Source organism: Strongylocentrotus purpuratus, unplaced genomic scaffold, assembly GCF_000002235.5.
Source record: "Strongylocentrotus purpuratus isolate Spur 01 unplaced genomic scaffold, Spur_5.0 spur5_contig_854, whole genome shotgun sequence".
NCBI classification, from domain to species: Eukaryota; Metazoa; Echinodermata; class Echinoidea; order Camarodonta; family Strongylocentrotidae; genus Strongylocentrotus; species Strongylocentrotus purpuratus.
The window spans coordinates 630045-656001 of record NW_022145562.1 but is presented as its reverse complement, the minus strand read 5'-3'; the positions used below and the strand labels follow the sequence as shown (position 1 = coordinate 656001).

The window sequence follows — 25957 nt, the reverse complement described above, 5'->3', positions numbered from 1 at the left end:
CTTTTCAATTTGGTATCGTAATTGGATATGTCTTTTTTTTATTCAATGTCATTGCTTTTTATGAAAGTGTTAAATAAAAGAACCAATTCAGAACCGCGAACTAAACGGAATTGGGAAAATTATGTTTCATATAATTATATATTCCATCCGTCGGAAAACATTCCTGACTATATTCCACCAATATCATTATTTTGTCAAGTACATTTTTTTCTTCTTCAAAAGGCTGCGATTTACAATGCAAAACACACCAATCCACCTTGTGCGAGTTGACTCAAGTTCTGTACAAGTAGTTGACGGTCGCCGTGACGTCAGCTCTGAGTGGGACATCGTTAGTACCTACACACTTTCTGAGTTTGTCTCCATCCCACGAAACATCACTTATGAGATGGTTGGGATGTGTTTCAAGCTCCGTAGACTGCCAAGGTACTACATTGATAATGTGACGTCACCAATAGCTATCCTCAGCTGGTTGTCGATTATCATTTTCATCATTCCCGCCAAAAGTGGAGAGCGCCTCTCGGCCGCCATCTCTCTTGTCCTTGGTCTGACGGTGTTCCAGATCGTCGTTACAGACAACCTGCCCAAGAACTCTAGAGGTAATCATTATGACTCACACAATCAATAGCATCAGACAGAGAAGCGATCCAGTAGGCCTAGTGGTTCTATAGTGGAGCTTGGGGCTGAAGCCTCACCCCCCCCCCCCCCCGAAAAGGAAAAACAAAAATCGTTATAATAAAGTAATATAAGCGAGGCACGTATAGAAAATAAAAACAAAAAACCCAAGCCCCCCCCCCCCCCAAAAAAAAAAGCCAGTCTAATAGCAATACTCCGACTAATTTAAGGGCGCGGATTCTGTTACTCTTGACATTATTTTAGAATAAAGTTTCCACTGTCGTGTTAATCCTAAGGTTTGACGTCTCGCTTACCCAAAGGTCGTCTTTCTGCATTGAAAATTTGCGAGGAAAATTAAGAGAGCGACCCCCCCCCCCCCCAAAAAAAGAAGAAGTTATTTCGACATCAAGATATACTAGATAAGCCTGATAGCAATACAATGTTCCTTTTCGGGTAGGCCTATACCCGCTGCCCGTGTAATCATGAGGTGATCGTTTCCCGAATACTTTATATTTCAAAATTCAGTTGGGGATGCACCCCCCCCCCCCCTCCGCACCTAGTGTGTATGTACACATTTACTGTCAGGTGTTTTTTTTTTACACACATCTCTGTGTCCCATTATGATATTGATTGAAATAGACGGAATGTTACATTAAATAGTTTTTCATTAATTGTTTAGGAGACGCTGCCGTGGTCACTGAATATGTGAGCGATTGTTTTATCATCACCATAGTCGTCACCATTATGTCCGCCATTGTTATCAACCTCAGTCACCGGGAAGGCGAGATCAACAACAAGTTCATCCGCAGTGTCTTCTTCAACCACCTTGGACCATGGTGTTTTGTGGGTGGGGGAAGGTGTGGCGGGAAGAAGGCCCAGGGTTCGAATCCCAATGAGAGCCGCAAAGCTGGAGGTCTGGAGATGAAGGATAGTGCAGGTTAGTCTGTGGCCGAGAACCAGATCTAAACAAATTACATATTATCATTATTTAAGCCCTACGCATCTTTCAATAAACCCACCAAAAATTGTCCTCACAAACCAACTTAACTTTTTTCGCAATTTCTTCAAATAAAAAGTTCAAAAGTAATATAATTCACCAAATATTTGTAATGGATAAGGACGTTCAGTTGCAAACACTGTTCAAATGTCAAAATACATCAAGTCTGTAAAGTCAAATGGGCATCCACATGTTAGCTAATGCTATCCACATCCAGTTATACCTATTGATTTTAATCACGTTTAAAAGTGTGTTTTTTTTCATGAAGAGCATAGAGGCTCCTTTGCAAGCGATATGTTTCGTTCTTTCGATTTCTTACGTCCATTGTACATCATAAGGGGCCGATGCGTCCTTCTTAGCCTCTACATGACCTGTTCGAAAAAGAAAAAAAAATCAGAGCTAATAATAATAGTTGAAGAAATGCAATACCGGGGGGTGCTTCACAAAGATCCTAAGTCGAACTTAACTCTAAGTTGGACTTAAAAGCTATGGAGAGCCATTTGAAGCCTTCCAATAAAGCGAAAAATCAAGTAGGCCTGTTTCAGACTTTTTTTCACATCAAGAACATGAAATCTATGCCTTTAAAAATAACTTTTACAAAATATTTTTTTAAACATGTTAACGGCTTTCCATATTGTTAAGTCCAACTTAGAGCTAATAATAATAGTCAAAGGAATACAGTACAATCAAATTCGAATGCACGAAATATTGAATGCAAAGCAGAATTTGATTACAAATGGTTTGGTTTCTTAATCATTACATTCATGTTTTGTTTTTCTCTTATAGCACAAACACGATCGTCCGATGGTCACACTTTGTCACAGCTTGATGTTTGGGTGAAAAGACAGTCAACGAATCGATTCGACGAACAAGACAAAACTGAGGTACTGATATTAATGGGAACTGGATTCTAGATGATGATATTGTCAATTTTCTAATAGAGGCCCATCGATAAATGAGAGAAAATCGGGCTGCAATATCGCTGCTATAGACTTAACATTATAAAACTATTATACACAAATTAATCCAGTATAATGTTAACGAAATGTGTATATCAATATTAGTTAATATCTGGATTCATATATTGCTTAATACGTAATACCGTCTCAAAGCGCTTTGTATTATTATATTATGGTGACACGACATTTGCTCCTGCGACAATTGCTCCGGGCTTTATTTCGTCTAAGATGTAGGGTTAGGGTTAGGGTTTCACTAGGGTTTTATGTTAGGTTTAGGGTTAGGTTTAGGGTAGGGTATAGTGTTGAATCCAGGGTTGAAGTTAGCCATTCGATTAGTGTATGAAATTTACAGCGGAGCAATTGTCGCCGGAGCAAATGTCATGGAACCTATATTATCACCCCAGTCACCGGATTCATTCACGCACAATGTGTACCATTTCCACTCCCTTTGGAGTTTTGCTACTATATTTACCTTGGGATTTATATATCGTATGTTCAGATATTTTTAACGAAATGGGAAAGAAATAATTAACGACTTTGTACATTACATTTTAATCATTACGTTTCTTAGTACAAAAGACATAGAAATCTCAAAAATTATTTTGATTTGTTCGAAATATAAACTTTTAGTACATGTATATCCTAATTCTTTTTTTTGAACAGTCGCCCAAGATACATGATTTCGAACTACTTGCCCGCATCATGGATCGCCTCTTCTTGTTTGCAACACTGGTCTCACTGACCGCCATCACTGTCAAATTCTTGATGGAAATGTAAAATACTTCGATGATGATCAGAGGTGTACGAGGCCGGTGAGAGAGAGAGAGAGAGAGAGAGAGAGAGATAGAGAGAGGGGTGGGGGGCATAGTTCAGCCCCTGGGAATTTCGAAATTACCAATATTCAGGAGCTCGTCACCTCCTATATTCGGGCGGTGAAGTATAAAATATCTTTGTAACTAATTATATACATTCATGTACCTTCTTATACGCATTATCTAGTTTATTTTTAATACGAATTTACTTTTCACTGTAATAAAGTGTGGTCATATTAAAAACTTATGTAGCCTATAGTAGTATAGCTTATATCGGAATGAGTAGGATGTTTAGAAGAAAGAAATGTCGGTATATAGTGGAGAAGAATTAGCCCATTTATATGGCAGCAGTATACTGTACTCTCTTTAAAAAAAAAAAGTGAATTTTCACTCTATTTTCACTTTCTTGGGAGTGACGTCCGTGATCACTTGTTTAGGAGTGAAAATCGATTGATTTTAGAGTGCTCTCTAAGAAAAGAGTGAAGGTTCACTCTATTTTCACTACATTTTCACTCTCCAGAGAGGTGACGTCCGTGATCACTCGATTTTTTTTTAGAGAGTATGTTGCCAATGGGAAAAAACAGCTTAATATAAATTAGTGTTATCAGACCCAGAGGACCAATCATGTTCATTTTGGTGCCAATGTCTTTCACTAATTGAATCAATAAAGGCTGCACTACTTTAGAATTACCTATATATCATTGTATTTACTTTTTCTTGTTCTTCAGGAGTAGATAGAAGGAAAGATAGGTACTGAGAGAGAGAGAGAGAGAGAGAGAGAGAGAGAGAGAGGGGGGGGGTCGCCTATAGTGGCAATTGAAATTTAAATCTCGAGTTTTGATAATTATGTTTCCATAAATAAAAATTATTATTATTTTTACGTAGCTGCCATTGTGGGAGATACACACAAACGCAATTTCATCATGACATGATGAAATTGCGCCATTGCAACCACCCCCCCCCCCCCCCCGCCCCCACGCACACACGCACGGAGTCTTAGCCAACTTTCTTAATATAGTCTGCTAGTATTGCTAATAGGCCCTATGCGATATATTTATTTTACCGTTTCAGAAGATTTGCCCGACATCACTTTTATCTCTCAACAACTTTGTGTCATCGGCCTACAAGTTGTCAGTTGTTCATGAGATATAAAAAGCCATAATTCTTTTTCATCGAAGGTGTACAAACATGTTCACACCTAAAATCGGATACAAAACATTCACTTTTCTTCAGGGTCAACATATTTTGGTCCGCGGTATAAGATGATGACTCATGATCAGAGACGATGGGGTTTGAAGAGGTGAGGGAGTGGTCACTCTCGCACTTGCTTCACTGCTCAATCAAGCTGGGCGTGTACCTTTGGCGTGGAGGAGAACGAGAACTATGGGCGCGCGTTAAAAGTGGCTGCGTGCACGTAATACTTCGTCCTACATAAAACTCGACCACGCAAACTCGGTAGACAGCTCAGTTTCAATTTCGCAGAACGAAGGCACTTAAAATGGTGCGAGGGTTAGTCGTGCAGGCCTGTGGGGGAGTAATGAGCTGTATTCTGGGATGTCATGCTCCTCTTTTTACATTTTCAGACTTCATAAGCTCAAGACCAAACATTGCCACAAAGTGAATTTTTTACATTTGCAACAGCCTCCCGGTATAATAATAATAATGGTGGCTTCTTATATAGCGCACATGTCCGTCACGTTGTGACGCTCCTACGGCGCTGCCCCGATTATTATTACCCTGGCTTTAGCCCGCCCCCCCCCCCCACTCAGTGTTATTTAGGGTACGCATATGCTCGTACCCTCTTTTTGAAAGCACCCCCTATCTGAGGACTGCCAACATTTCCAAACCCCCCTTTCGCGGGCTTTTCACAGGCTTTTCCTGCCTTTGAGACCCCTCAGGAAAAATGCTCAATGTACCCCCCTAAATTCGGAATATTTTCTCAGGAGTCCAAAGAGATGAGAGAAAAAAAGAAAAACACCCCCTTTTAAAAAAAATCTCAGGGTGGAAAGTCAAATACACCCCTTTTTTTTTACAATTCTCGGGCCGGACTTTGTCGCACGAAAAATACCCCTTTACCAGACATTTTGGCAACACGCATGCGGTCATTCCGACCTCTGAGTGGGGGAGCCGGGGGCTTTAGCAAGGCAGCCACTGCGGTGCTCTAGCATTTCAAGGAATTAATTCCTGCCAGGTACCCATTTACATCACCTCGGTTGAGTGTGGCAAATGTATATCATTGTCTTGCCAAAGCACATTAGTGCCGCGGCCGGGGACTCGAACCGCGGACCTTAAGACCTTAAGTCCGTCGACGTATCCACTCGACCACGACGCCTAGGCTTGGTAATGTTCAACGGAGAAAGTAATACAGATTATGTTATCGCAGACGAGAAGTATCATAGGCCAGTGGCGTAAGGAGCAACAACTTTTTTTTGGGGGGGGGGGGGGTGAGGAGGAAAAAAAAATTATAATATATTTTAATAAGTGAGAAAAGACCCCCGCAAAATCATGTCATTTCAGCAACATTTATATATCGAATTAGAAAAACCACTGAGTTAGAATTTTTTATTTTTTTTTTATTTTTGGAGGGGGGGTTGGCAATTCCTCCCCCTCCCCCCCCCCCCCCATCAGTACGCCAGTGCCAGAGTCATATGTCATGATATAGCCGCGGTCTAAAGAGAAAACTGTCTAGAAAATATGATTTAACAGCATCGATGTGCAGAGAAGGACAACTATAGCATGAAAGTTGATGCGCCGGCATGGTTGTATCAAGTGCAACAAAAATGTAGTCTTTTTCGTCCCAGCCCGCCTCCTTTTTGACCAACGCCTCCTTTTGAAAAATACTATTTGCTTTTTTAAAAATAAATCAAACGCTTTGCGGAAATCCACAAAACACACGTACAATATTTATTATTTTTGAACATTTATTCTACCAGTGTTTTTAGAGTGAATATATGGTCACTGAAGTCCTGGGGGATGTTTCACAAAGATCCTAAGTTGAACTTATCTCTAAGTTGGACTTAAAAAATATGGAAAGCCATTAGCATCTTTGAAAATATTTTGTAAAAGTTATTTTGAAAGGCATTCATTGTTTATTGAAATCATTCATATTTTCTATCATCAAGGAGATTTCATGTTCTGGATGTGGAATTAATAAAAAGTCTAAAATACTTGAATTTCTGCTTTTGAATATATTTCATTTAAAGACTCCAATGGCTGTCCATAACTTTTAAGTCCAACTTAGAGTTAAGTTCTACTTAGGATCTTTGTGAAACACCCCCCTGAAGCCTTTTCTAAACCCTATCTGATTAGCATTAGGCCTTACTGGCCTATGTTGTTTTCTTCAATATTTTGAAGTCTATTATCCCTGAAAATAGTTTGGAAAGGGAGCTTTAAAGGATATCCCTCTATAATTGGAATTTTAAAGACACCCATGAATATCTGTGTTTTATCTATGCCTCCCCACCCCCCGGCAAAAAAAAAAAATATAATATTTTTTTTTGCTCAAGGGGGGGGGGGGGGGTGGTGTGGATGTTGAGGGGAAAAAAGTGTTCCTTACCCCCCCCCCCCCTTTATTCACCGACTGGCTGATTCGCCGCTAAATATTTTCTCACGAATTGGGCAAAAAAATTAGCTACGCCCTTGAGCCTGTGTGATTAGAGGTCTTCACTTCTCAATAAAATCAATAACTTTTATTTTTCACTAATCATCAATTTAAAATTAGTTTGCTTCAACCCAAGCAAAGGCTTCAAAGTTCATCCCATGCTAATACCATTTAAATCTTTCGTTGTGTTAATTTAACATTTATCTTTGATGTTTTGATTTAGGTCGGATTTCATTTTGGAGCAATATCGTCAAAAATTATGATTGTAAATACAAAAACAATTTTCTTTTTCTTTTTCGAAGTCCATGAGTCGATGGCACTAAAAATTGTTGGTTGAAAGTCGTCGGGTCGAATTGTCTATGCCTAAGCTAATAATGCCCACATGCGCGCGCGCGGGCACACACGTACGCGCACGATTAATTAAACGAAAATCCAACTTTGAATCAACATATCCGACCCACTGACACTGACGTCAACCTGCGATTTTGAACGATTTTCGACCTTGTTTTATTGGATAATCTAACGGAATAATCAACCACAATGAACGGAGAAGAGGTAGAAAACGTTGAGCAGCTGGACAATATGAAAATCGAGGATGAAGAGGAAATTGTGACGAACGAAGAGGAAAATGCGACATACGAAGAGGAAGATGCGCCGAACGAAGATCAAGAAGAAGAAACGAGTGACACTGCAGCTGGCGATGCCAATGGCAATGGTGATGGTGATGGTGCTGAGCCAGAGACAACTGAAACTGCAGCTCCCGATACCAATGGTGATGGTGCTGAGCAAGAGGAAGACTCGGGGGATCAGCCCATCACTCTCTACATCAAGGTACCGTAGACTTCCATTAACGTAAATTGAGTTGTGCTGGCAATGCAATGCCAACCAAACCAAAGCAAAGCAATGCAAGGCAAGGCAATGGAGTTAAACCAATCATAATCATGATCCCTGCCACTAAACGAAAATCTACTTCAGCCTCAGGCTAGTTCAGTCTTAAATACATTTAGATCTACAAATATAAAAAGTCATTAGTCTACAAGTAGACCTAGACCTTCTAGTCTAGAACTTTACTTGGCGCTAGTGCACTTTTGTATCCATTTTTTACCCGTAACTCCGGCGTGGAGATAGCCTACTAGTACTAAAAGATATCAAATTTCAACTTTCATCTTCATCAATTGTTCAAATAATGGTCTTGATTTAAAAGTTGTTATGTTTCTTACCTCACCTGTTTCGTGTCAATTTTGTTATCTTGTTTGGAGTATTTTTTCCTAAAAACAAAGACTTATAATGTACAATTTCTCACGGGATTCACGTCGAACTCCTGCACAATAATTAATTGCATACCGTACTGACGGTGGGGTGCAAGCGCGCGTGTATGTTAAGTTAGCGACTGTAATCTTAGTTTACGGAACATTGAGTTTTTGTTGTACAAACGCCATGGGACCCCCAACCACACATTGATTTGTAGGGGTCTATATGAATATTTCTGCCGGGGGCTCCTAGCCTCCTACCCTACCATCATTCAGTAGGTCATAAGGAAGCCCTGTACCAAAAGTGGCATTTGTACAACAACAAATGAATGTTATAAAATTATTTGGGGGCTCCAAAAAGACGCTCCTGCCCCACACCCTTACAAATTGAAATTTTGCTGGGGCTCGTAGCCTAATAAGTAGGTTCTAAGGAAGCCTGGTGCTTTTATTCGGCAAGTAACAATAATTTTACTAAGCCACCTGACTATGTGGTGGAGATTGTCAACCAGCTTCTGGTGATGATTCCAGAGTGGCTATGAAGTGTGTAATTGTTCTCCTCTTCTCTCTTCATCATACATGTACATGTAGGTCGAATTCACATCCATATGATCTCCTCAGTGTGTAGTACTTTCAGTACTTCTGTCAAAAGGTCGATGAACTATGAGATTTAGATTACATTTTATTTATTTATTTATTTTCTTCTAAGAGGTCAATTTTTTTGTAAAAAGCTACATGTACTAAAGGGAAAAGAAAGAAGATGAAAAGAATCAAACATCAATGACCAAGTCTAACATCAATATAATACACAAGGCAGTTTTTCCCAGTTTTTTTAGCTTTCTCTGAGTTCAGGAACCCATTTCTTTTGTGTGGACTGTGGATCATAACAACAACAAAGCAGTTATGAAACAAAAGTAGACAGTGAATTTTGATTAAGTACATGTACATGTATGTACAGTAGATGGTCAAACGGATAAATTTTCATGAGGAATCTGTTAATCACATTTTCATTTTGAGGCAAGGTACATGTACATATGTAATGGACCCTTTGCAGCAAAATTAGATAAAATAAATTGGTCTCCCAAATTTGAGAATATCTTCTGGTGATTTAAATTCATTTCAGTTATCGTAAAACAGCAAACAGTTTTACAACAACTGCAGTTTGTGTTATGTGCACATTACATGTTTATTTATTTGAGGCAGATGGTGGGTGGTGCACGGTGTGCACTAGTTGTGCTGGATACCAAGCGCATGTACATGTACATGTAAATACAATGACATGTCTTTTCAATGCATTTCGTACTAGCTGTACAGATTGTAATTCTTTAACATAAAAAGGCCATAACTGAATATTTTCATATCTTTGTAAATGTTATTTATAGAAAATGAAGAAAACTTGTGTGAAAGTGAAACATGCACACAAGTTTCACATCGCATGTACAATGTAAAAAAAAAAAATTGAACTTTTGTAAATGTATGGTCGCATCCTTCCTATTTACATGTAGAAAGGGGGGGGGGGTGGATGGAAGTCAATAATATATTTTGTTCTCAATTCTCATCTAGCCTCTGTCCTTCCCTACCACACTCTGAGTGAATGGAAGTGACAGTAGGAGTCTAAATCATGTTGGGAGGGGGAGGGAGGGGTTTTCTTTTTTTTGGCAAATGACATTTATTTGTAATCTTGAACTTTTAGTGTAAGTTTCTGTGTGAATTGATTTTCTTTTTTTTTTACCAGAACTCAAGTTTATCTTTAACACAAATTATTTAAATAAATGAAATGGGGCTCATAATTTCCCCAGTTTGAGTCTACCCACACACTGTGCAATGGAGGCAGTACAGTACACAAGCAAAATTTAAAATTTCTAGACTTTTCAATAAGCTTACTGAATACTCTGTATATGTACAAATGTACCGTACACATGCATCGTACATGTACAATGTAGGTAAACATTTCAGTAGAGAATAATTATGTCATGAACACCCCATTAGTGGTGAAATATGTGAAGCAATTAAGGGTTCTACAATGTACATGTACATTCCTCCTCATTAGTTACCATGGAATTATCATAATGCACCATTGAGCCACTTGGTGAGGTACTCCTTCATTGTGAATTGCATGTCAATTTACAGCACAGTAGGGAAGTGGGCGTGTGTCCCATTTTGCTCTTAAGACTGGGTAAAGGTCAGGGCGGAATCGGGTAAATGCTGATTGTACCACAGTGAACTTAGCCCTAGGCTAGACATTCTGGAGAGATCTGTGCATGATATATTATGTGCAATTCATGTGCAAACGATTGCATGTACAAGTACAGTGCCAGGCACAGTGACAGACACTCCCATTACATAATATCTGTGTGTTTAGTCAATCTTCACAGTTAGTAAGAAATATTTGTTTTTCTCCATTAACTTATCTGTTGTGAGAATGGCTAATCGTCTTGATCATACATGTACATGTTCCAGTGACATGTTGTACAGTCAGTTCAGTTCTGTTATTCTTAGAACATGACCACAGTTAAAATGCTACACACTTGTTTGATTTTAATTGTGTAGCCTCGTTGCACCCAATCTCTACTTCAATGATTTTCCTTTTCAATAAATATATCACAAGATAAACCACAAACCACTGTCCATGTTAGTACCTTCAGATACTGTGCAGGGGCGTACATGTACTTGAGTGTTAATTCAACCAAATCAAACCTATAGTCCCCACCTAGCAATAGTGGTACAATATTAATCCAATTAAATCCTGTTTCTATTGACATACCAGATATCACTGACCATTTCCATTTCCAAATAAATGAGGAATTTATGGAAAACGGGAGAGGCCATGGTCGTGCTAGTCATGATAAACAAACAAAGTTCAAGTCCATTTAGTTTGAGTGGAGTTTGCACCCACCTAATATGCACACGTATTTGTAAATTCTTTTCAATGCAAACAAAAAAGTTGTATGATGCCTAGAAGTCAACAAGTTGTACTGCTGGACTCTGCTTTGAATTCTTACACCCAATCAGTTGCATGTGCCATGTACATACATCAACATGTACATGTAGTAACACATTTCAAGACGTTTGCTGCTGGGAATAACAACGAATGTTGTGGTATTGCAGCTGTATTGATTTCTCCATGTTATAATGGTGTTGTGGATTAATTCCTGATACTGGCTACACAGAGATTTTTCGAAAACTAATTAACAATAAATTTCAAATCAGTATTTGAAAGATTGTTTGAAGTATAAACTGTATTAATGCTACTGTACATTATGTACATGTACATGTACATGTACTGTACAGTACACTGTATTCCAAATAACCCCTGCTTTAGCTCATACATGTAGGACTTGTAAACTTTAGTTTGTTATGATATATACTTTCATGTTATTATTAAACAAGCAAACATTACCCTATATTTTCACTATCTTATTCTTCGTTTTATAAATGAAGACAACTTTTAGAAATCCATTTACCAGTATAACGATATGCAGTAAGGATTGACATACAACTGCACTGTAGTGGGATCATCTCCCTGTTTATAGATAGGCAAATTATCAAAATAAATTTTGTGCAATCTTGGAATTACAGTGTACATGTACATGTAAAACAATAGGCACAATAGGCCAATAAAATGATGGAAACCATCGTACATGATTTATCATGTAAATAAAATGTTCATGCTTTGCTTTTTATCTAGTGAAACCGATGAAATCTGACCAATTGATTTTTGAGGGCTCACACCAATAATGTTCAAGGGCTTTTAAAACAAACTAACAATCGTTTGTCTGGGAATGCCAAAGTATTGATTGAAGTTGCGCAGATAAACGAGTCAACCGTTATCGTGATTAAATCATGTGGCCAATGAGTGTAAGAATTCATTGACAATTACAGCTAATATTAATTATACTGTACAGGTTTGTGGCTTAACACATGAACACTGTATTTGTACATGTACACAATGAAAGAAACACATTCGTAATTATTTCACTTTACATTATTTGGTCGATACTGGTACATGTACAAGACAGGCGTACTGTACATGTAGCCCTACACGTACATGTATACACTGTACATACTGTACATGTACTGTATCTGTACAAATGTTTAGCAATATCATAATTTTCAAAGTAGGCCTACATCTAATATGAATTTATTACTATTCTATGGCATACTGTACATGTATTGTTACCTATCTGAAGTTCTTAACAACTAAAAATGTGATGCTGTATTCCAGAATTTAGACTGTTGTTAAAAATATATGGGCCATGCACTCACAACGCATGCACAGTAGCCATGTTTGTACACAGTGATGGAGAAGTGTGTAATTTCAGTTCTGTGCAACACATGTCTAGACTGGCATTGATTCGCCAAGCTCACCCTTTAATCAGAGACATAACAAATGTCTCCTTCCATTACTTGACTGGGTGAAAATAATAATAATAATAATAAATTTAATTTATATAGCGCTAAATACAAATGTCTCTAAGCGCTTTACAAATATATTATTACCCCGGTCATTGGATTCAGTGCTTACCCGCACACAATGTGTGCACAATCTCCACTCCCTGGGGAGCATTCCAGCCAGGCGTTACATGACGCTCAAAAACTGTTTGACCAACAATGACGGTCGCATCCTACCGGGTACCCATTTAACACCTGGGTGGAGAGTAGCAAGTGCAGGTTAATATCTTGCCAAAGGATATTAGTGCCGTGTCGGGATTCGAACCCTCGACCTTCGCATCTCCAAGTCAAGCGCCTTAAACCACTCGACCACGACACTCCCTGGCCAAAATGGACAGTGGTGGTAGCTAGCAATGTTCACATGGTAGGACTAGGGAGTGAACCAGATGTAGTTTGTTTACAGTGATGCACCCTCCATAAATAATGAGGACACTGCCAATGTTGATCACATGTACATTTAGGGCGTGTTTATGCTTCACTTTTTCTGGCCAGAATCAGGCATCTGTTACGCGTTTAGTTTAAAACACGGTTGCGTCCATGCTCACTTTTGTAGAATCACCGGAAAAAAACGCTGATCGTAAACTCACAAAAAGATGCGTTTACAATTTGTAAACGTGTTTAAATGGGGTCAACGCACTGACCTCTCAAGTGGGTCTACGCATGGACCATGGTCTACATAGCATGCGCATTTCAAGGTTGCGAATCCAGCTGGAAGACCAATTAAGGCCACACAGGGAGAATTGCCTGGAGGAGCCTGAGAAGTGAGCATGAACAGTACACCGTGGAACTGCGATTACGATGAGCGTTTACGATGAGCGTTACAAATCACTCATTCTGCCTTCAAAAGTGAAGCATAAACACGCCCTTAGTCAAATACACTGTACATGTACGTTTGTGAACCAGCTGGCCAAATAATAGAATTTTTTTTTCTATTTCACAAATCGTAAGCCTACAAGTACATGTAGGCCCTGTACATGTAGGCCTTCATGTTCACACTGTATGTTCATCGCATGTTCTCAACAATGCAAGTTTTTAACGGTTTAACAGTTTTAGTTTTTTTGTTATTGTTATTGAAAACCAATTATTGATACATTTTATTTCAGTGTAATGAGTGCGCATTCAGCATTTCTTGATGATAATACTACAAACATGTACTATACAAGTACATTTTGTTGGCTTACACTTTAACATCTTTGTAAAATTCAAGGAAATTATAGGCAATGTGCAGTTGTCATTTCACCAGAATGACCAGATATTTCTTTTTCTGAATATCACCTTTAGATAATCAATGTACAATAGTATACATTTAAAGTGCACGTACTGTACATGCACATGTGAAAGGACATACGTTGTACACATGTACACTGTACATGTATAGGGAATGTGATACAACTTTCCTTGAAATGGACCTGGAACAATGATGCTTTGATTTATTCCAAATGTACTGTAGGTTAAAAGAAAACAGAACTTCATTTTTGTATTTGTAATGATGTACACAATTTGTTTCTCATTGATAGCATACAATGTAATTATACAGATGTACAATGTAAGGACAATTTAAAGTTTTTTTCTATTGATACACAAGAAAGGTCTGCATGTTTAAGACTATTCTGCCAACTAAGAATGAGTATGCACAGAAATACAAAAGAACCAGTGAAGTTTGACGGCACACCCCCAAAGCTCCATTCATCTTTTAAGTGGCATCCTTATTGTACACATTGAAAGTTTGTCCTATCTTCAAAGAACAGAAGGTTCTATAAAGGGGTCAGGTATGCAGAACAACCAAGGCCTTTATAATCTTGAACACGTCTTCATTCTGTACTCTGTAGGCCTCTACTTGTACTTGTACTTGTACATGAGTGACTAAATTTCATACCCCTTGTAAATTTGATATTTTTTTTGTTTTTTGTAATCTTTACCAAAGAATGAAAGGTGGGCTGGTTAAATGTCAAGTACACTTATCTGATACACAGGTGGAAGTATTCTTCTCATGAGGCAAACAAAAGGTATTCATGAAGCACCTCCATCACTTTGGCAGTGATTATTCCAAAATGCACAAGTGGGATGTACATGTACAGTGTGTATGTATCCATCTTGTAAAAGATCTGTGGATATTTTGGGGTCATGCGTTCCGAAGCTACAACTGTATTTACGAACTGGCTTATTGCCTGATTTATTACATAAATGTTAAGATATATTGCAGGAAAATAACTTGTATCATGTCAATGTCCTACATGTACATGTACATGTACAAATGTACAATGTACACATGTACTCCGTAACAGTCCTTGAAAAAGTTCAAAACTTGTGTGTTATGAGTGGGCAGCGACTTCTGTTCTGTATACCCATTTATGGATAAAAGTTAATGAAACGGAACTGCGTGGTACTGTACTCTGCATTCCACAGTGATGAACTTCTTTTTCTGACTCTCTCTGACTCTGTCTCTCCCTCTCTCTCTCTCTCTCTGATTCAGCCCAACCCACTACAGGTGGGCTGTGACGTACAATGAATGTACAAAGCCCTCCCTCTGCAATGTAAAAGGTTGCATTCACAGTCTAAATTCTGATGTATTATATTATTATGAATGATAGCTGCATGCGATCAGTGGGCAGATTGAGCTGGAGGGAGTAGAATCCATTCAATTCAAATAATGTTTCTGATGAATAGAAGAGGAGGACTTTGGACCCACCTTTGATACTACTATTCTTCATTTTATAGAAACATTCTATTTCAGTCAATTTAATCCTGAATTTTCTGCCTTCTTGTCACTAATTTGTATCTACATATTTTGGTACATGTACTACATGTATTATGATAAACATGCGGTATTCGTATATTTGTGCATTACATGTTCATAATGCAATACAAGAAGAGACATTCACTAGTTGTAGGCTTTATGTGCCTACCAGTGTTTCCTAGTTTCCTACAGTAGGTGGTTCTTTCACCCACACAGGAGCAAACTACAATGTAAACTGGCAGAAATGCCCCCTTCTCATCAGTTCTTATTCTGAACAAACTTTTTTAAAAGACATAATCAATTGGGCGTGTGCCATACATATTTGTGATTCCGACCAGGCCCTATGAAAGATAAAAGTAATATAGGGAGCCAGCCCAGCAATATGGCAACTGAAACCAAGATCAAATAAATTAGACACATACTGTACATACAATACGTCTACATGTACATGTATTTATTTTCCATTGTCAAATACATTGTAAATATGTCAGGTATTAATCTTTGCCTGCAAACATCAGTCATTACGATTGATTTAGTTTCTGTCAAATTATTTTTTAGACTACATTTTAATTCCTAATTTTGATACAATCTGTATAGTACATTTAGGTTTTAGATGAATTCAAACAACAACCATTTCCTCTATGCCAGAAGATATGCACAGGTTTTGTAGATTTCTTTGCACTCACTGCTCGTTTGTAGACAAGTTTATTAATGTCATTTCATATCCAGCTTTATGGAGGAGGGTGGATGGAGGGCTCACTTGGACCCCAGCCTCAAAAGATTTAACACCTTAACTTTTGAAAAGCAAAATATAAAAAAGTACTGTTCAATCAAACTTTCTGTCAATGTTTTGCCATGCATGAAATAAGTTCGACTTTGATAGTAAGATACAGAACTTGCATGGCCCCTGTTCTCTGTACAAATATAACTTTTATTTCATTTCAATTATCCCCTGCTATGAATACCACACATTCATACTTTTCCTTGAAATGTTGAGGAATTTTCTTGATTTTCCAGAAAAGCTAATCATCACCAATAATATTATAACACCAATCCCATCAAAGTGATGAATACTGCATACATGTACATGTACTTGTACTTTTAACTTTGATTTATCTTTTTGTCATTGAAACAGGCTGGAGTAACTTCCAAGATAGCAGATTGTCCGTTGTGCCAGCGGCTGTTTATGATCATTGTCTTGAAGAAAATCAAATATCAAGTCTGCACAGTAAATAAGGAAATCTTACCAGCAGAATACAAGAAAATCTTAGGTGAGTTTAATATTTAAACAACATACTGTAAACCTATTTTGAATTAAAACAAACAAATTGTAGAGCTCTTGCAATATACACTTTACCTTATTTCTTTAAATTGAGTAACCAAGATACCGGTACATGTACATGTACATCTACATTGTACATGAGAATGAAGTGGGGGCCTGTACATAAAAAGTACATGTTGGCCTACATGTACTTTTCATATTTTTTCAGCAGATCAGGAGAATAATTTTCCCTTCATTTTGGTACTGAGTATCGTCCGTTAGTATTTAACTGTTCCTTGGATCTGGGAAAAGATTTGAGTTGTTATTTAAATGTATGTACTGTACATTACAAAATATGTGTGTGCACAGCCATTTGTGTGTTTATATTCTCTGAATTGGAAACGTACATGTACAGTGTACATGTACATGTAGAAAGCATCTATCTGAGAAACAAAGGTCATATGAGTTTAACAGACCCGCCATGGCCAAATAATCATGATAAGGTCCCTGGGATTGTGAAACATTAAATATAATGGCTCAAAGTTAGAGCAGTGATTTCATAACCAGGTATTAAGGTATTAATCCTCATTAGCAACTAGCAAGCAATTGAACTACCGGTACTAAAAAGATTCTTTCATCTATTAAACCACACAGGTTCTTAAAATTAAGAATAGTTATTTTCATGCCTGGTTTGATTCAAAGAAAAGAAAATGTTTGTCAGGCACTGCTAGAATGATAACAAAAGTCATTTTAGTCAAAAAGTTCATGTTTCACATTTCCAATCTTAACAGACCATTGAATACAAGAAATGTTGATAAAAGTATACTGTAAATACATGTACAGGCACATGAGAGTATTCAGCATATAAATGTTCCTTTTCTGCATGATGGTTGAAGTTTGTGAACTCACATGTACATTTTATGTTTCATAATAAGATTGTACCTGTAAAGTGTCACAAAATTATAGGCGAGCATGGGTGATTTCATACTGATACATTCTATCTTTAGCAGTCACATTCTTTTATATTTGATTTGGCTTGAATCCAAAACATGTTTTTATACTCCTCTAAATGAACACATCACAGTGCATCTTCACACGTACATGTAGCTCTTTTGTGGTCCAACTGTACATGCACCTTGCACACTTTTCCTGTAAAGTTTCCTACTTTTCCACTTTCAAACTCAAACTAATTTCACTAGTGACCTTCATTTACTCTTGAATATGTATCTCATCTTTGTTATTTTGATGAAAGAATTACGATTACAGATTTTGATTAATCTTTGCACTGTATACATGTACATGTACATAATTTGGTTTGACTATTTCTTCCCTACATGTATATGCCATGTCATCTTGCCAAGTGATGAAAGGAAATACATTTTCTTCTTTCCTTCCCAGTTCACTCTAAATCAATATTTCCTTGCAACTTTATGAGAGTTTATACGTGTAGTAAAACGTACTCATGATTTTATAATACCAATGGATATTGTAAGTGCGAACACACCCTTACGGTACCCATCTCCTCTGTACTTACGAAACACACCGCCCCCTGCTCTAGTGGACCCAAACGTTCAGACAAACGACTCTCTTGGCAAGGTCATCAAGAGTTTATAAGTGTAGTGAAAACTTAGTCATGATTTTGTAACCAATTCAAATTGTAAGTGTGAACACACCCTAACAGTACCCATCTCTTCTGTACTTAGGAAACACACCACCTCCTGTTCTAGTGGATCCGAATGTTCAGACAGACAACGCTCTTGGCAAGGTGATCGATGATATCATCAAGGCAGAGCATTACCTAGAGTCTGTATTCCAGCCCAAGCTGGAGAATGCCAACCCAGCCGCTAAGAAGGTCGGCTCAAACATCTTCAGTAAATTCTCAGCGTGAGTATCAGGGGTGGTCATTCTGTCTTCTTTCTGCTAGGTATCTTTTGGTCCGTATCCGGACACCTACCCCAAGGACCTTAACACCCCCCCCCCCCCCCCCCACATAACCACCCCCAGTCAACTTCCCCAAGAAAACTACCCCCTAGGATAGTTGTCCGGGGTTAATTATCCTAGAGGATGGTTGTCGTACGGGGTAGTTGTTTGGGGATAGTTGACTGGGGGTGGTTATCCAGGGGATGGATGTCCAAGGGGTAGGTGTCCTAGAATCCTTTTGGTCATCTCGGATTGTATCAGCGAGACCAGGTTGAAAGTTCACTACCGTTATTTGGTTATCTGATTACAGGTACACACAAAGTGTTCGTTAATTGTTTCAGAACCACAGTTCTCCTTAAGCCTCAAATTCTCTTTGCATCAACAAGTTTTCAGATCACAGGATGAAATGAAATTTGCTATCTACTTCCTTTTTACTTGTAAAGAAGATTGTGTACATGTAGCTTCCTATTTATAAATGAATGGAAGTTTGCCAGCCAGATGAGAATATTCTGAATTTCTTTAATAGATTGAATCATTGAAATCATTTGTCTTGCAGAAACCTTGCAATCCTCAATCCTCTATTGAAATGTTATTACATGGATATCTTTTTGATAATTCTATGCATTATAGAAAATGATTTCTAAAACTATTTAAATATATATATATTTTGCCTTCAGATTGATGAAGAACCAGGACAAATCCAAGAAGGAAGTCCTAATCAACAGATTAAGGGGAGAGCTCAAAAAGCTTGATGATTTCTTGAAGGATACTTCTGAAGATGATGAACTGTCTCCTGGACGTTGCCTGGAAGGTGATAACTTCACGCTAGCAGACTGCGATCTCCTGCCAAAGCTGCATCGCGTGGAAGTCGCATGCAAATTTTTCAAGGTAATGGAGGTAGCAGTGTCATAGTGTACAGTGTACAGTCGAACCTGTCTATAGCGACCGGCCAAGGAAAACACAAAAAGTGGTCTTTGTAGACACTGTCTTTGTAGACAGGTTTCTTTAGTATATGTTTCGATGATAAACCATTATCAAGGAAAACAAAAGAATGTGGTCTTTCTATACAGGTGGTCACTAAAGCAGGTTTGACTGTACTATAAACCAGAAACTTTTACATGCATGAAATGCTAATTTTGCTTGACCAGAAGACTCCAGGATTTCATGAAACTTTATGCCCTGTACAACAATTAAACCACAGTTCCACAAGTGACATAAAGAAAAATGGCTATTGTATAAGTTTCAAATTTTGTGGCTTTACAGTAGTTCATTCACTTGACTTTCAATCAAGAGGTTTAAAGGGCTTGAAGCCTCTAAACCTCGTCTAGCATTGATGTTATTTGATCAGACATTATTCTACATTTGCTACTCTACATCCAGATGTATTAGATACAGTGTATGTATAAAGTGCTACATATTTGGCTTCTCAGCTATAAGTAGGTTGATAAAATTTGATTTTTCAATTTTGGCCCAAATTTTGTGTGGATTTGATGGTCTGACTCTCTCTCATACCTTTTTTTTTGTGTGTTTGTATTTGTTTTTAGTTTGAAGGAGTAATGGACGGTTTTGATGCTGTTCAGAGGTATCTAGATGCCTGGAAGGAAACACCGGTCTACCACATCATCAAGTACGACGAAAAGGAAGTCTTCAACACCTACCGCTTTGTGGTCATGAAATCATAACATTGTCAAGTGGCTGCAACAAAAATTGGCGAAAACAACAAACGGAAGAGAGGGGAAGAGAGAATGATTACAAAGATGAAATCCACCAAGTAGACATGAATGAGATTGCTATAGTCATGAACCAACACTGTAAAATATATGCCTTTCTACATTATGTTGTAGTAATTTGCCATTGTGAGTGGCTATTTCATATAGATTGGAGCACCATGAGCATGTAGTGGATAAAATGCTACGATCCACAGCAATCTAATATCATTATTGTCACTGATTCCCCTAGGCCTTTAAATAAATTACCTACTGGTACGATTATTTAGTTTAAGGCAACTTTACAGGTATTCAAAATAGTAGCCTTTTTTTGTTATTTGATTCAGTTGAAATGTGTATATTCTTAATGTCATGATTAGTCATCTTGTAAAACTAAACTAAGCCCAAAACTCAGGATTAAACTCATTTGGAAATTCAGTTTCAGTGAAAAATAGCCATCTCCAAATGGTTCAAATGGACAGGTCCGCTACTGTGCTTGATGGCAGCATGTCAACGAAAAATAGACTTCTTTTGACTAAAATCAATGGTTCTGAAATTTGAAAAACATGTGCATGTATAATATGAAATATGCATTTATGTTCCGTTGTAAATTATGTCTTGAAATTGTGGTATATGACTTGAATGTATTTGCGTGGGAACTTTGGGATATGGATTAATAGATTGAATATAACACCTACCGTTTACCAATCGAAACATTGAATTGCAATTTTGACATGATAATGTACATGATATATAATATCAACTTATCAAGTATATATGTTTTGATTTAGTATAGGATAGGGGAGAAAAATCAATTAGATTATTTGTAGGCACCAAGATTTAAGATACTATTCTAACCAAACACTTAACAGAAAATTACAACAGTTTTTGGTATTCTGTTTTTCATGGCAGTATACCTTTCGAATAGGATAGCTTCTAAGATGTAAACATTTCATTATATTATTTGCTTTTATCCTAATCTAACTTGTAACCTTTATATTTCAACTTCATCCATCCATCATATATGATAGTTAGCTTCATGTATTATGATAACAGTACACATGATAACAATTTAAGATATTTGAAAACTGGAAATGACTTAAACAATTGCCTTTCAAACCCTTAATAGATTTTTAGACATACATGTAGATGAATTGAGATAAATATTGTGGCCTTGTTCCATAATTTGACTTAAAATTGTCACTATGCTATAAACCTGTATGCAATTCTCAGACTTCGAACACAATACCTGCCACAAGAGCTATAATATTTAGATGCAAAACCAAAGACAGTGATGTACTTGTACATTTTTGTGTATTCTGTTATTTTGATTGAACTAGTCATTTAAAATGTAAATGAGTCGTCATCAAAGGGATTTTGTTTTTACCGCGAGTGCTTTTTCATTGGGAACCACTTTCATGTACCCGCGTTTTGATAATCAGAGAAATAACAGTGCCAAATCGAGAGGGGAAGCCAATCTGTAATTCTTGAATTACTTCTGACGTGTAAACATATTGAATGAAAATAACCAGTTTCTCTCCAGAGTTTCTCTCCAGAGTTATAAATTTCAACTTAAAGTGGTCATCATTTGTCAATGATATATTTCATTATATAATGTTATGCAGGTGTACATCATTCTCCATGCATTTTGATAAGGCGGCTGCCTTGATCTCTGTATTATGCATATATTGTATTATTCATTGAAATTGATGAAAATCAGATCATTACATTTTCTCATGCTTTATTTTGTGTTTGTCATGTATTCCATATTTCTTTGATACAAGCCTATTTGTCTATAAAGCATCCCTACTTAAACCAGTCATATACACAGAGCTTGTACTGTATCTACATGCACTAGCCATCATGAGGTGTAATAAACATAAACTATATATATATATATGTATATATATTACAGAGTAAGAAAAACATCTACATTGTACATGTATCACATACATGTAAAGCTGTTTGGGAAATGTATACAGGGACGATTATATTTGTGGAGAAAAAGGAAGGGTTTTCAAATGATTACTTTTTGTTAAGTTCAAATGCTATGGAAAATGTAAAAATTGTCAAAAAATGAAGGCTGTTTGTATTCTTTTAATGCATCGTAGAGAATAATACATATGAATGCGTGTATCAGCATGTAGAGTTTGACTTGGAAGTTTGGGCTACACTTCAGTATACCACGCCTATATTGTTGTTTGTTTGATTAAGATCTCTTCAGTCAAATAACCAACCTTTAAAATGCTGTACAAACATTCATTTCTGCAGTATTTGATGATCATATTGTCATACTGTAGACCTTTAGCATGTACTTATCAATAATACTCTGCTATGTTTACGCAAAATACTATTGGCAAATTGATTGTGGATTATTAGGGAAAATTACATATATCACTTGACTCAAGTTGACTGATTGTTTATTTGATGTTCAAGACATAAATGCTAATTGCCTTGAAGTATTATTTTAAGTTGTACCAATGGATCATTTTGTTTCTTACATATTTGAGAAAGAGCAAAGTTAAGCAATGTTGGATGGTTGACAACTTTTTTTGTACAAGGAAGACTTTGTAAAAAATGGTACAATATGGTAAATCAACTCATCAATTTGTTTTACAAGAAATGTAGATTGTATTGGTATTTCTACTGTATTTTAATCTAGATAGATGCAGGATTGGTATAAGACAAAATTAAATATGATTTGGGAGCACAATTCAAGGATATGACTTATGATATGTTTATAATTAAAACATAGCACTATCTGATCTTTATTTTATCACTGTCTATTACTCTGTAAAAATATATTTCTTTGAAAATGATTGATGCTAATTTAAGCGGTTGTGGTAGATATTTCCTTTTTAAATTTTCCCACCATCACCGAAAAGTGAGAACGAATGACTTTATGAAGGTGATATTTAATGATTGGTATATCAGTTAGCTCAGAATTCAGTCTAGGTTATGTACATTACATGTAAAGCCTTTTTTTTGGTATTTAATCTTGTAAATAGATATTGCACTTTGATTTTAAAAGTTAACAAGAAAATGATGTATATGTATTTGCCTATGATTTGGCTTTTTTGTGATGAAATGGTGTTATTTTTTCTATTCTCTTGGTCTATACACATTGTGGAAATTTGAAAATCATGTCGATTTTTCTGATCCACTGATATTTTTTTTCCTTCAAAATATATGTGGGATTATCTCATTTTTGTTGTTCTATTCAAAATTAATGTTAACATTTAGTTTTTGATGATATTCATGTGTACAGAGACTATATGATTTCATTTTTAGTTAGGTAGGCCTATTATATAGTAGTGCACAATTTCTGTTTTATTTTCCTTCCTTTTCAAATTATGTTAGCCTTAAGTTGCTAAATACCTCATGGTCCTACAGTAACTTAGTACTGTTCACATGGTACAGCTTAGAGTTATAAAGTGGAATTATTCATTTTTGTTGTCATAAAATATTAGTCTCAAAAGGCACATCACAATTTCACATGTAGCCTATGTTCTTTACAAAATTCATGTGAGACTTACTGTTGTTATTTAGTTCTCATTAAGATACCGGTAAGTGTCCATCTGTATTATTTTGTGGCATAGACCCTTTTCTTATGGCTTCAACATATGCTGCTTTGAAGAGTTGAAATTTAGATTCTTCTAAAAGATAGATCTTGACATGCAATTATATAAGAGGCATTCAGGAAAACCTTTCCAATATCCAGTACTTTTAAACTGTACTAAGGTGATAAGTACTATAAAACCAAATGGAATCTGTAGAACTGTTCAAGGCGTACCTTACATTGAGTTAATGTCGTATTGTTGACAAAAAAAGTACTTAATTATTGTGTCATTCAAGAAAAGGATGATTGATTTAACAAAAATATAAAGAAATGAATAGATTGAGAAATAGATTTATGTGTCTTACTGTACACCAGTATGGAAATTTTGAGGTCATGCATTACCTGTAAAGATCAGCTATCACAATTGTTATTTTGTCACTGATGCAAAACTATTACATCACTGTCTGTAGTATATTTGCTTTGATATTATTATCATCAATTCATTAAGTTAACACTGCTTCTGTCTGCTTCACATTTTAGTTTCGTAATAAATGTAATATAATATTTTTTTTGCTTTTTTAACCATTAATATGATTATGATTATGGTTTCGATTAATTTTTTTAAAGATATGTTATTATTTTGGTGTTGGATCAATGTACCGTTTCCTTGCTTTTCCTTTTTTGGCTCGTCTGATCTACATGTGTAAACAAAATTATTATTCTCTGTAGTTCATCTTTACTCACAGCTGTATCTGAATCATTATAAAACAATGCCATTATACAATGTAACCTAATTTGATATCCAGAGTTGTGTCATGTTTTGTGTCCATTGGTTATATTTATTTAGGTATCTAAAAATAGTGTTTAAAGTATCTAGTGTTAATTTTCACCTCACATTCATTTAAAGGCATTTACTAATCATTTGCTTCTTTCTGTACTAAAATAAACCTAAACAGAAGACTTTTCTAGTCAAAATTATGCATCTAGTGATCCAACATATACTTCGGCAACATACCGGTATACTGTACGTTTCATTTCATCAATAATACTTTATGGATATGATTACCATAGCCTAGGGCTGGGGTTTATATTTTGGTTTTAGGTTAGTTTTAGGGTTAGGGTTAGCATTATGTATATTGTTGGGGCCCAGGTTTGTAGTTGAAAATGTGATTTGTGTAGGAAATTAACCATGGAGCAATTGTAGAAGGAGCATGTGTTGTCCAACTATACAACCATTGCAGCTAGGGTACTTTGACTTACTAACCTTTATCACTGACGCAAACAAATGTGATATCGGTAGGTAGGTGTGACCGTTGGCTAGCTACCAAAGCATTTTTAAGACCAACGCCCATTCAGTATCACTTTCATTCATCTCTTAGAATTGTGAATGTGAAAGTGAATGGTGTCGAGATCAATCTAGCTTGCTTGCCACAGGTATGGGTGTGGCCCTTTGGAAGAATATGAATGGTGATGTTTACCACGTGCATGTGAGATAGAAGGAGAAGGGAAGAAGAGTATGACGAGGGGAGGGAGTAAGAGAGAGAGAGGGGGGGGGGGGGGAGATGACAAAGATTTACGTGCAGCAATGAACGGACATTTATAAATCGATTGAAACTTGGTGGGGGGGGGGGTGCTATATCCTTGTGCTTCATGCTATCTGGTGAAGATATTATGATGATGAATGCTTGCATGTGTTGTTTACAAGCCTACTATAACATAGACTCAAGTTGATTACCAGGGACATATAGCATACAGAATGGGGCAAGAGCAGTATGCCTGGGAATGTATGTACTTCAAGTACACTTCAATATTCTGATAGAAACCCATGCATATGTCACAGAGATAAAGATTGTTGTATAGAGATTGATTGCATGTACATGAATATACTTCAGATCAGATCAAGAGATAGATTCAGCCTTACAGTGAGTGCATGAAAGCACATCCGACAGGTAATCACGTATTGTGTCCAAAGAACACAATTTTCTGGGATAAACTGGTCTATTCCTGAACTCTGAAACCTATGAAGTGACAAGCAGCTTACACATTTCTAACAATGGTTGTTGGGAACTTATAAAGAAGAGAATAAGGTCAAAG

The 25957-nt window shown here is 36.8% G+C and overlaps 2 protein-coding genes across 2 annotated transcripts; both read left to right on the top strand.

Annotated features, from left to right (window-relative positions):
- The first annotated feature begins 228 nt into the window (after positions 1 to 228).
- LOC115918975 (neuronal acetylcholine receptor subunit alpha-3-like) lies at positions 229 to 3345 on the top strand. The gene is made up of 4 exons (XM_030996050.1): positions 229 to 596; positions 1292 to 1549; positions 2396 to 2493; positions 3232 to 3345. Exons 1-4 carry the CDS (start codon positions 236 to 238, stop codon positions 3343 to 3345), a joined length of 831 nt encoding a protein of 276 aa, XP_030851910.1. The 5' UTR covers positions 229 to 235.
- A 4039-nt stretch (positions 3346 to 7384) lies between these two features.
- On the top strand, positions 7385 to 24853 carry LOC753265 (chloride intracellular channel protein 2-like). The gene is made up of 5 exons (XM_030995938.1): positions 7385 to 7812; positions 16553 to 16688; positions 18382 to 18562; positions 19276 to 19486; positions 20143 to 24853. Exons 1-5 carry the CDS (start codon positions 7522 to 7524, stop codon positions 20278 to 20280), a joined length of 957 nt encoding a protein of 318 aa, XP_030851798.1. The 5' UTR covers positions 7385 to 7521; the 3' UTR covers positions 20281 to 24853.
- The last annotated feature ends 1104 nt before the right edge of the window (positions 24854 to 25957 follow it).